This window comes from Squalius cephalus (assembly GCF_949319135.1).
Source record: "Squalius cephalus genome assembly, chromosome: 11".
Lineage (NCBI taxonomy): Eukaryota > Metazoa > Chordata > Actinopteri > Cypriniformes > Leuciscidae > Squalius > Squalius cephalus.
The window spans coordinates 279,449-292,237 of record NC_137132.1 but is presented as its reverse complement, the minus strand read 5'-3'; the positions used below and the strand labels follow the sequence as shown (position 1 = coordinate 292,237).

Genomic DNA, 12,789 nt, shown 5'->3' with positions numbered 1-12,789 from the left:
GACGTAACAACCCAGTGTTTGAGTAGTGTTCTTGTGTTACACAGATCCTGGGTCAGACGTAACAACCCAGTGTTTGGGTAGTGTTCTTGTGTAACACAGATCCTGGGTCAGACGTAACAACCCAGTGTTTGAGTAGTGTTCTTGTGTTACCCAGATCCTGGGTCAGACGTAACAACCCAGTATTTGGGTAGTGTTCTTGTGTTACCCAGATCCTGGGTCAGACGTAACAACCCAGGTGTTGAGTTGTTAATCGCTGGCTTTTTGTGACCTCTTCAGGAGAGAGCAGTGCAGCTCCGTCAAAATGGTCTTTTTGTTTGTGAAACGCCTGATGCCTTGCATAACATTTTATGATTTTATTCAAATATATACAGAATATAATTACATATGATGTTAAAATATGTTCTCAGAACTGTCCACTGATAGTTTATGGACAGGTTATGGAGTCAGTCATATTTGGGCCACGAGTGAAGCGCAGGACGGTGTCTGGAGTTATAAGTTCCTCTGCTGAACACAAGCTCACGAGATCCAGTGCGTTACAGTGGAGACACACAACAGAGACTGGGCCATTACACTCGAATTACTTCAAAAAGGTTTACTTCTAATATTTGTTAAACAAGCTTAAATGTTGACAATATGTATTAAAAATTATATAAAATATACTATACTGTAAAATATGATTTAAAATAAAGGAATTATCATGCAAGCCAGTGGTTGTTTCGACTCTTTTAAAAAGGTTTAGAGATCTGTAGACACTAATTTGTGTATGAAGTAAAATAAAAAGAAGCTAGTATTATAAGAAAAATGAATCAACTATACTGGGTTAAATAAACGACCCAATTTGCTGGGTAAAATTAACCCAACATGTGTTCTGTCTTATATTTACCCAGCCCTTGGGTTGAAAACAACCCAGTTTTGAGAGTGTGTAAACCCCAGCACTGGTTTGGGGAGGGAGGTAATGCAATAGCGGGATGCTTGCAGGCTGGGTTAGGGTTAGGGTTAGGCCCGACACAAGTCCATCCACATCAACCCTACTGTCTCTCTTATATTACTGTAGAAAAGTAGCAGTTTGCGGTCTTATTCAGTTTTGTATTATGTGTTGAAGTTTTGAGAGGAGAGGAGTTTAGAGGGTGTTTGTGTGAGAAAAGAATTGATGTAATTTGAAAGATGTGGTCATTTACTGCATTCTGTGCCAAAGCAACGATAGCTCTCACAGACTGATGTTGAAGAGGTTTGAAAAGTGGCCAACGTAAGAATAATCTATTTAAGGCAGAAATCACACACACAGTTACACAAAATCAACTTTATTTTTCACTTTTATTTTTTTCCAGTACAGCAAAACGTTGCATCACTCAACCCTCACCTCAGTTTAGATGTTGATTTAAATAATTTTGCATAAGATAAAAATCTAGAATGAATCGTTGCACTTGCAGATCAAAACAACACACACACGTCTGTGAAGATTACAAACACGAGACAAGACACACTCTTCAAAACATCGAAGCTCAAAGACAGACGTGTTTAGTTACAGTATTTCACATGCTGATGTTTCCATCATGAGTTTCCGATGTTTCGTGAGCAGAAGTTTCCACAAACACACACAAACATCAGGAAACACTGATCAGCGAGTCACATTCTGACTCTAACACATCAATAATCAATAACACACACTGTGGAAGGAATGGGACTGTGTACGAGACGCTATGATTCATCAGGGTTTTACAGTAAATGTCTTCTACACGTCTACTTGAGGCCGGCGTACAAACCACTGCTGAGCGTGTGCTGGTTCAGCCGCTGGAACAACACAAACATCACACAATTACAGTCACACAATTACAGTCACACAGTTACAGTTACACAATTACAGTCACACAATTACAGTCACACAGTTACAGTCACACAATTACAGTCACACAATTACAGTTACACAATTACAGTCACACAATTACAGTCACACAGTTACAGTCACACAATTACAGTCACACAGTTACAGTCACACAATTACAGTCACACAGTTACAGTTACACAATTACAGTCACACAATTACAGTCACACAGTTACAGTCACACAATTACAGTCACACAATTACAGTTACACAATTACAGTCACACAATTACAGTCACACAATTACAGTCACACAATTACAGTCACACAGTTACAGTCACACAATTACAGTCACACAGTTACAGTTACACAATTACAGTCACACAATTACAGTCACACAGTTACAGTCACACAATTACAGTCACACAATTACAGTCACACAATTACAGTTACACAATTACAGTCACACAATTACAGTCACACAATTACAGTCACACAATTACAGTTCGTCATCTGAGAGACATTCACACATGATTCAATAAGACTCTTGTGCTCGTGTCAGACAGTGTGGAATATAGAATATATTCAGTATATGACAGGAACTCTTGTTGCGTAAATAACACAAATCATCATGAACGTAATGAACGTTACTTTTTAATGTTGCGTAAATAACACAAATCATCATGTTGCTGAAGAGTGATCCAGCGGACAAGCAAAGTTGTGTCAAAGTTCTATCAAAGTAATAAACGTTCTTCCAGTAACGCTAATATAATTATTTATTTTTTTTAATAATTATTTATAGATTTTTAAATGTTACTCCTGTTTTCAGAACGTTCCCATAATGTTTGCATAACGATGAAATGTAATATTATGCCAGCATTCGCACAACCAGATCTTTTAAAAACTCGACGTTTTAAACATTCAGAGATAACCTCTTCATAACTCAATAGGCTTTATGCCCAGCTCCACTACTTCCTGAACTTCAGCCAGCTCCTTTGTTTCCTGTCTGCCATTATTGGACAAACTGATTAATCCAGGTGTGTCTGATTATTGTTACTGAGGTCAGACACACCTGGATTAATCAGTTTGTCCAATAATGGCAGACAGGAAACAAAGGAGCTGGCTGAAGTTCAGGAAGTAGTGGAGCTGGGCATAAAGCCTATTGGAAAGTTAGTTGAATGTTCTTGGTTCATGTTTTTGTTAGCGGGAACAGCTGTTACTATGGCAACCCTGGATTATTGACCAATCACAACACACTTTAACTGTTTTCTCAAAGACTCATTAATAAGCACATGCAATGTCTTATGAAATGAATCTGTGACATTATTCCACACACGCACCTCATAGTCTGGGTTTGGAACTGGAGGAGCGCTCGCTGCTCGAGGTTTGGATGCTGTGAATGTAAAACAAATTAAACAATCAAAATGTTGAAATGTTTTGTGTTAAAGTGATAGTTCACCCAAACATTTACTCTCCCTCATGCTGTTCCAGACCTGTGTGAGCTTCTTCTGTTCAACACACAATAATGTGTGTGTGTGTGTGTGTGTGTGTGTGTGTGTGTGAGTGAGAGTGTGTGCTAGTGTGTGAGAATATGTTTGAGTGTGTGCTAGTGTGTGCTAGTGTGTGTGTTTGAGTGTGTGAGTGTGTGTGTGTGTGTGTGTGCGTGTGTTTGAGTGTGTGTGTGTGTGTGTGTGTGTGTGTGTGTGTTTGAGTGTGTGTGTGTGTGTGTGTGTGTGTGTGTGTGTGTTTTACCCTTCTGCTGTGTGCTGCCAGTGTTCTTCCGCGCACACATGTAGACGATGAGAATAACGGCTCCTGTAAACAGTAAATCACTGAATATGACGCCCGACGCCATCAACCCGCTCAACTCGTAGCAGTTCTCACACACTGACGGAGAGAGAGAGAGAGTGACGTGAGCGTGTGTGTGATGAAAAACATCTCATAATGATCAAGATGAAGTTTCCTCACCCTTTACACTGAGATAGAACAGGTCTTTGACTTTTGTTGTTGAATCCTGTGGTGTATATTCACAGCTGAACTCTCCTTCCACTAGTCCCTGTACCGCTGGAACTGTGTACTTGTGCTTCTCCTCCATTTCATTTATCAGTTCTTTCGTTCCCTGCCACCACTTTACTCCTTCTGCTCCTGAGCAGGTCAGGATGACACCGGTGTCTGTGGTGGTGATGTCTTCGACAGAAACAAGCACAACAATGGAAGCCCAAATGAAACGAGCAACATGTAATAACTGTGGATGTTCATATCAAACATTGAATATATGAGCTCAGAATGTTAGTGATCGTCACCTTGAGTGTCCACCGCTGCCGTGAGCATCAGAAACACGAGGCCCGCGAGGATCATCTCTGCTGAAGATGAAGATGAAGAAGAAGATGATGAAGATGAAGAAGATGGTTTCTGTCCTGAAGTCGAGCTGTTCTGATCTCTCAGTGTCTCTGTGTTTCGCTACAGGAAAAGGAAACCTCAAACGCCCTCGTTCTCTCTCTCTCTCTCTCTCTCTCTCTCTCTCACACACACACACACACACACTCAAATTCAAATGAGCTTTATTGGCATGACTTGTACAGTATTGCCAAAGCATTGGCCATTACATAAATGGACATTACATACACAAATAATCAATAAATTCAATAAATCAATCAGTAAACAAATGCATGAATACATTTATATAAACAAGAAACAAAAAAAAAAACAAAAAAAAAAAACTCTCTCTCTCTCTCCTGCCCTCTCTCTCTCTCTCTCTCCTGCCCTCTTTCTCTCTCTCTCTCTCTCTCTCTCTCTCTCTCTCTCTCTCTCTCTCTCTCTCTCTCTCTCTCTCTCTCCTGCCCTCTTTCTCTCTCTCTCCTGCCCTCTTTCTCTCTCTCTCTCTCTCTCTCTCTCTCTCTCTCTCTCTCTCTCTCTCTCTCTCCTGCTCTCTTTCCCAGCTCAGCTGCTGCTTTCTCTCACACACTCGTCGAGAACACACACATCTCACACTACATTACTCACTGGTTTAGGGTTAGTTGCATGTAATTATGTGTAATTTATTGTTATTACTATAGTAACTGCATGTAACGTGTAACAACGACACTAAAATAAAGTGTTACCCTTTACTTTAAGATGGCAGTATGACAGTGTAATCCTACATGTAAGTACTGAGTAATAATAATGAACTACGTGCACTCCTTATAGGGTTAGTCTGAGTGTTTGGTTTAGGGTTAATTGCATGTAATTATGCATAATTTATAGTTATTACTATAGTAACTGCATGTAACGTGTAACAACGACACTGTAAAATAAAGTTACCGATTTTAATCATATATTAGTAAATGCTGTAGAAGTATTCGTTGTTAGATCATGTTAACTAATGAAACCTTATTAAAAAGTGTTACTGAAATATTTGTATATTAAATATGAAAATGATCAGTTTCCTTCTGCCTAAATGATGTTCTATTGCTGTTTTATAGAGACAATATGAAGTTGTCTGTGAGATAATAAAGCTGAATATTATTTCTACAGTGTTGAGTATTAAAGTATGATTTTATCCTTTAGATAGTTTTAACTTCACACAGAAGAAATGAAGCGATGTGAATGATCTATAAATGCATCAGCACTGGCGCGCTCTCTGTCAGTATGCTCTATATTCAAGACTGTATTAGTGTGTGTGATGAGAGAGCAGAACACATGATGATGAGGTGACAGAAGCAGGAAGACTCGTGTTTCATGAGAGTCTGCAGCGCCACCATGTGCTGAAGCTCCAGAACACACTCATGTTCACTGAAGTCCACAAGAGGGCTCTGCACACCGTAAAACACTGCTGACTTAAAGTACAATCAACTTGGAAGTTTAAGTCATTTCAACTTAAATTACCGTAAACTGACTTTAAAAAAGAGTTGAATCTTGTATAACTTAGAACAAAAGTTGCTTAACATATTTTGATGAGTTAAAGCAATGTCAAAACATGTCTTGTCAAAACATATTGATCATTGTTTTGCAGTGCAGCAAACATAAATATTACATTAACATTATTTTACGGTTGCAGTTTGGTTATTTTTAGGAAATAGTTTGTAATGGTTTAGGATTGCTTTCTATTTTTATTTTTTTTAATTTAACAGACAGACATACAGACCAAAATAGTGCAGTAACGAACAATCTAGTAATTCCAGAATTCCAGAAGTGAAATAAAAGTGTGTAAATGTATAGGTGTGTGTGGGTGTGAGTGTGTGTGTGTGTGTGTGTGTGTGTGTGTGTGTGTGTATGCATAAGCAAAGTAACCATTTATTATTTATTACCATCTTCATTACCATCACCACCACCACTCCTCACTACCATCATACTGCCAACATTGTATTAGTCAATTTTTATTTTTATTTCTATATTTTCTCCTATGTAACAATTACCATTGTCAGCACTCTCTATAGATAAATTAATTTTTAGATAGTAAGATAATAATAGAAGATAATATAATAAGATAATATAAGATAACCCTCCCCCCACATCTCTTCAGTCCCTATTTTCTCCTATACAATTATTTTATTTTTTTGGTATGTTATGTGTAGTGTCTAAGGTGCATTAAAAGAAGCGGTACAGTGTGAGAGTGTCTCAACTTGGGACAGAGATGCTGTCCTATGGAAACCACTTCTCGCCTGTCTTGCCTGCCTGAGTGTTTATGAGGTTTTTCAATGTATATATTTTCTTTTTTTTTTCTTCTTTTTTTTCTATTCTACGTTGTGGTGCATTAAAAAAACATGAAAAGATTAGGGGGGAATTGGAAATAATCAATTGATTTAACCGTAGCAGTGCTGATAACAATGAACACCAGGTTAGTAATTCCAAAACAGCAATAATAATAATAATAATAATAATAATAATAATGATGATGATGATGATGGCAATGGTGATAACAATGATGAGAGCAACGACAATAACAACAGCAATTACAACAATAATAAAAATAATAATAGTAATCATAACAATAACAGTAATGAAAAAAATGACAATGATGACAAAAATAACAAAAATGCAGTAATATCCGTGGGTTGATTAAAAGGTGGGAGGAGTCGGAGTTGAGAGGAGAGAAGGGATTCATAGTTGTAAGAGGTCAGAAAGTGTTGGATGGCAGAGGTCGGTTTCAGATGTGTAATTATAAGGGGGAGATGTGTATTCCATTGTAATGAAGTCTGTAATGAGATTTTTCCAGTGGTTAATGTGTATGTTGTTATGAGTTTTCCAGTTCATGAGGATAGTTTTCTTGGCGATGGTTAGAGCTATGAGGAGCATTTTAGAGTTTATATTTTTATCAGTAATTATTGTGAGGTCCCCCAGCAAGCAAAGAGAGGGCGATAGTGGGATGCGGCAGCCGACTATAGTGGATAGTGACTGTGTGACCTCTTCCCAAAAGTGTTTGATTGGAGTGCAGTGCCAGGTTGCATGGATGTATGTATCTGTAGAATTGTGATTGCAATGTGTGCAAACTTCTGATGTGAGACCCATTTTAGCTAATCTATTGCCCGTGTAATGTGTTCTATGAAGTGTTTTGTATTGTATTAATTGAAGATTAGCATTTTTGGACTTGAGATAAATGTTTTTACAGATTTGGGTCCAGAAGTTGGCATCAGGAGCTATTGAGAGATCGTATATGGTCTGAAGTTGATTTGAAATGATTTTGTATATTTTAGAGAGAAGTTTCTTTGGAGAGGAAATGTTAACCAAGTCTGATATTGCTTGTGGAAGTTCTAAATTTGTGGCTCTGATGTTTATTTTTGCCAGAACAGAAGATTTGAGTTGTAGGTATTTTAAAAATTCATTGCTCCCGATGCCAAACTCCCGGGCCAATTGCGGAAATGTTGTTAATGTGTTAGATTTGAAAATGAAAGCTTTTCAGCTTTCTATAAAAAAAACGATCCATAACAAAAAATATGCTTTAAGTTCTAACGCTCCCGTCAAGTTATAAAAACTTTATTTCTGAATTTTATTTTTTTTTAATGTTTTTGATTTTTTTTCTGAACGTTACTTTAGAATGTTCTCTGAACGTTACTTTTGAATGTTCTCTGAATGTTACTTTTGAATGTTCTCTGATTGTTACTTTTGAATGTTCTCTGAATGTTACTTTTGAATGTTCTCTGATTGTTACTTTTGAATGTTCTCTGATTGTTACTTTTGAATGTTCTCTGAACGTTACTTTAGAATGTTCTCTGATCGTTACTTTTGAATGTTCTCTGATCGTTACTTTTGAATGTTCTCTGAACGCTACTTTTGAATGTTCTCTGAACGTTACTTTTGAATGTTCTCTGAACGCTACTTTTGAATGTTCTCTGAACGTTACTTTTGAATGTTCTCTGATCGTTACTTTAGAATGTTCTCTGAACGTTACTTTTGAATGTTCTCTGAACGTTACTTTAGAATGTTCTCTGAATGTTTCCTTAGAATGTTCTCTGAACGCTACTTTTGAATGTTCTCTGAAAGTTACTTTTGAATGTTCTCTGAACGTTACTTTTGAATGTTCTCTGAACGCTACTTTTGAATGTTCTCTGAACGTTACTTTTGAATGTTCTCTGATCGTTACTTTAGAATGTTCTCTGAACGTTACTTTTGAATGTTCTCTGAACGTTACTTTTGAATGTTCTCTGAACGTTACTTTTGAATGTTCTCTGAACGTTACTTTAGAATGTTCTCTGAACGTTACTTTTGAATGTTCTCTGAATGTTACTTTTGAATGTTCTCTGATTGTTACTTTAGAATGTTCTCTGATTGTTACTTTTGAATGTTCTCTGAACGTTACTTTAGAATGTTCTCTGAACATTACTTTAGAATGCTCTCTGAACGCTACTTTAGAATGTTCTCTAAACGTTACTTTTGAATGTTCTCTGAACGTTACTTTAGAATGTTCTCTGAATGTTCTCTGAAAGTTACTTTTGAATGTTCTCTGAATGTTACTTTAGAATGTTCTCTGAACGTTACTTTTGAATGTTCTCTGAATGTTACTTTTGAATGTTCTCTGAACGTTACTTTTGAATGTTCTCTGAACGTTACTTTAGAATGTTCTCTGAACGTTACTTTTGAATGTTCTCTGAACGTTACTTTTGAATGTTCTCTGAATGTTACTTTAGAATGTTCTCTGAACGTTACTTTTGAATGTTCTCTGAACGTTACTTTTGAATGTTCTCTGATCGTTACTTTTGAATGTTCTCTGAACGTTACTTTTGAATGTTCTCTGAACGCTACTTTTGAATGTTCTCTGAACATTACTTTTGAATGTTCTCTGATCGTTACTTTAGAATGTTCTCTGAACGTTACTTTTGAATGTTCTCTGATCGTTACTTTTGAATGTTCTCTGAACGTTACTTTTGAATGTTCTCTGAACGTTACTTTAGAATGTTCTCTGAACATTACTTTAGAATGCTCTCTGAACGTTACTTTTGAATGTTCTCTGAACGTTACTTTTGAATGTTCTCTGAACATTACTTTAGAATGCTCTCTGAACGTTACTTTAGAATGTTCTCTGAACGTTACTTTTGAATGTTCTCTGAATGTTACTTTAGAATGTTCTCTAAACGTTACTTTAGAATGTTCTCTGAACGTTACTTTTGAATGTTCTCTGAACATTACTTTAGAATGCTCTCTGAACGCTACTTTAGAATGTTCTCTAAACGTTACTTTTGAATGTTCTCTGAACGTTACTTTAGAATGTTCTCTGAATGTTCTCTGAAAGTTACTTTTGAATGTTCTCTGAATGTTACTGTAGAATGTTCTCTGAACGTTACTTTTGAATGTTCTCTGAATGTTACTTTTGAATGTTCTCTGAACGTTACTTTTGAATGTTCTCTGAACGTTACTTTAGAATGTTCTCTGAACGTTACTTTTGAATGTTCTCTGAACGTTACTTTTGAATGTTCTCTGAATGTTACTTTAGAATGTTCTCTAAACGTTACTTTAGAATGTTCTCTGAACGTTACTTTTGAATGTTCTCTGAACGCTACTTTAGAATGCTCTCTGAACGTTACTTTTGAATGTTCTCTGAACGTTACTTTTGAATGTTCTCTGAACGTTACTTTTGAATGTTCTCTGAACGTTACTTTTGAATGTTCTCTGAACGTTACTTTAGAATGTTCTCTGAACATTACTTTAGAATGCTCTCTGAACGTTACTTTTGAATGTTCTCTGAACGTTACTTTTGAATGTTCTCTGAACGTTACTTTAGAATGTTCTCTGATCGTTACTTTTGAATGTTCTCTGAACATTACTTTAGAATGCTCTCTGAACGTTACTTTAGAATGTTCTCTGAACGTTACTTTTGAATGTTCTCTGAACGTTACTTTTGAATGTTCTCTGAACATTACTTTAGAATGCTCTCTGAACGCTACTTTAGAATGTTCTCTAAACGTTACTTTTGAATGTTCTCTGAACGTTACTTTAGAATGTTCTCTGAATGTTCTCTGAAAGTTACTTTTGAATGTTCTCTGAATGTTACTGTAGAATGTTCTCTGAACGTTACTTTTGAATGTTCTCTGAACGTTACTTTTGAATGTTCTCTGAACATTACTTTAGAATGCTCTCTGAACGTTACTTTAGAATGTTCTCTGAACGTTACTTTTGAATGTTCTCTGAATGTTACTTTAGAATGTTCTCTAAACGTTACTTTAGAATGTTCTCTGAACGTTACTTTTGAATGTTCTCTGAACATTACTTTAGAATGCTCTCTGAACGCTACTTTAGAATGTTCTCTAAACGTTACTTTTGAATGTTCTCTGAACGTTACTTTAGAATGTTCTCTGAATGTTCTCTGAAAGTTACTTTTGAATGTTCTCTGAATGTTACTGTAGAATGTTCTCTGAACGTTACTTTTGAATGTTCTCTGAATGTTACTTTTGAATGTTCTCTGAACGTTACTTTTGAATGTTCTCTGAACGTTACTTTAGAATGTTCTCTGAACGTTACTTTTGAATGTTCTCTGAACGTTACTTTTGAATGTTCTCTGAATGTTACTTTAGAATGTTCTCTAAACGTTACTTTAGAATGTTCTCTGAACGTTACTTTTGAATGTTCTCTGAACGCTACTTTAGAATGCTCTCTGAACGTTACTTTTGAATGTTCTCTGAACGTTACTTTTGAATGTTCTCTGAACGTTACTTTTGAATGTTCTCTGAACGTTACTTTTGAATGTTCTCTGAACGTTACTTTAGAATGTTCTCTGAACATTACTTTAGAATGCTCTCTGAACGTTACTTTTGAATGTTCTCTGAACGTTACTTTTGAATGTTCTCTGAACGTTACTTTAGAATGTTCTCTGATCGTTACTTTTGAATGTTCTCTGAACATTACTTTAGAATGCTCTCTGAACGTTACTTTAGAATGTTCTCTGAACGTTACTTTTGAATGTTCTCTGAACGTTACTTTTGAATGTTCTCTGAACATTACTTTAGAATGCTCTCTGAACGCTACTTTAGAATGTTCTCTAAACGTTACTTTTGAATGTTCTCTGAACGTTACTTTAGAATGTTCTCTGAATGTTCTCTGAAAGTTACTTTTGAATGTTCTCTGAATGTTACTGTAGAATGTTCTCTGAACGTTACTTTTGAATGTTCTCTGAATGTTACTTTTGAATGTTCTCTGAACGTTACTTTTGAATGTTCTCTGAACGTTACTTTAGAATGTTCTCTGAACGTTACTTTTAAATGTTCTCTGAACGTTACTTTTGAATGTTCTCTGAATGTTACTTTAGAATGTTCTCTAAACGTTACTTTAGAATGTTCTCTGAACGTTACTTTTGAATGTTCTCTGAACGCTACTTTAGAATGCTCTCTGAACGTTACTTTTGAATGTTCTCTGAATGTTACTTTTGAATGTTCTCTGAATGTTACTTTTGAATGTTCTCTGAACGTTACTTTTGAATGTTCTCTGAACTTTACTTTAGAATGTTCTCTGAACGTTACTTTTGAATGTTCTCTGAACGTTACTTTTGAATGTTCTCTGAATGTTACTTTAGAATGTTCTCTAAACGTTACTTTAGAATGTTCTCTGAACGTTACTTTTGAATGTTCTCTGAACGCTACTTTAGAATGCTCTCTGAACGTTACTTTTGAATGTTCTCTGAACGTTACTTTTGAATGTTCTCTGAACGTTACTTTTGAATGTTCTCTGAACGTTACTTTTGAATGTTCTCTGAACGTTACTTTAGAATGTTCTCTGAACATTACTTTAGAATGCTCTCTGAACGTTACTTTTGAATGTTCTCTGAACGTTACTTTTGAATGTTCTCTGAACGTTACTTTAGAATGTTCTCTGATCGTTACTTTTGAATGTTCTCTGAACATTACTTTAGAATGCTCTCTGAACGTTACTTTAGAATGTTCTCTGAACGTTACTTTTGAATGTTCTCTGAACGTTACTTTTGAATGTTCTCTGAACATTACTTTAGAATGCTCTCTGAACGCTACTTTAGAATGTTCTCTAAACGTTACTTTTGAATGTTCTCTGAACGTTACTTTAGAATGTTCTCTGAATGTTCTCTGAAAGTTACTTTTGAATGTTCTCTGAATGTTACTGTAGAATGTTCTCTGAACGTTACTTTTGAATGTTCTCTGAATGTTACTTTTGAATGTTCTCTGAACGTTACTTTTGAATGTTCTCTGAACGTTACTTTAGAATGTTCTCTGAACGTTACTTTTAAATGTTCTCTGAACGTTACTTTTGAATGTTCTCTGAATGTTACTTTAGAATGTTCTCTAAACGTTACTTTAGAATGTTCTCTGAACGTTACTTTTGAATGTTCTCTGAACGCTACTTTAGAATGCTCTCTGAACGTTACTTTTGAATGTTCTCTGAACGTTACTTTTGAATGTTCTCTGAACGTTACTTTTGAATGTTCTCTGAACGTTACTTTTGAATGTTCTCTGAACGCTACTTTTGAATGTTCTCTGAACGCTACTTTAGAATGCTCTCTGAACGTTACTCAAGCTTTTAAATAACATTGAC

The 12,789-nt window shown here is 35.9% G+C and overlaps 1 protein-coding gene across 1 annotated transcript; it reads right to left on the bottom strand.

Annotated features, from left to right (window-relative positions):
* Window positions 1-1,545: 1,545 nt before the first annotated feature.
* LOC307166827 (T-cell surface glycoprotein CD3 epsilon chain-like) lies at window positions 1,546-4,279 on the bottom strand. Its single transcript, XM_079885520.1, has 5 exons — window positions 4,125-4,279; window positions 3,790-4,008; window positions 3,574-3,708; window positions 3,162-3,214; window positions 1,546-1,791 (listed from the first exon to the last, which is right to left on the bottom strand). Exons 1-5 carry the CDS (start codon window positions 4,177-4,179, stop codon window positions 1,741-1,743), a joined length of 513 nt encoding a protein of 170 aa, XP_079741646.1. The 5' UTR covers window positions 4,180-4,279; the 3' UTR covers window positions 1,546-1,740.
* Window positions 4,280-12,789: the final 8,510 nt, after the last annotated feature.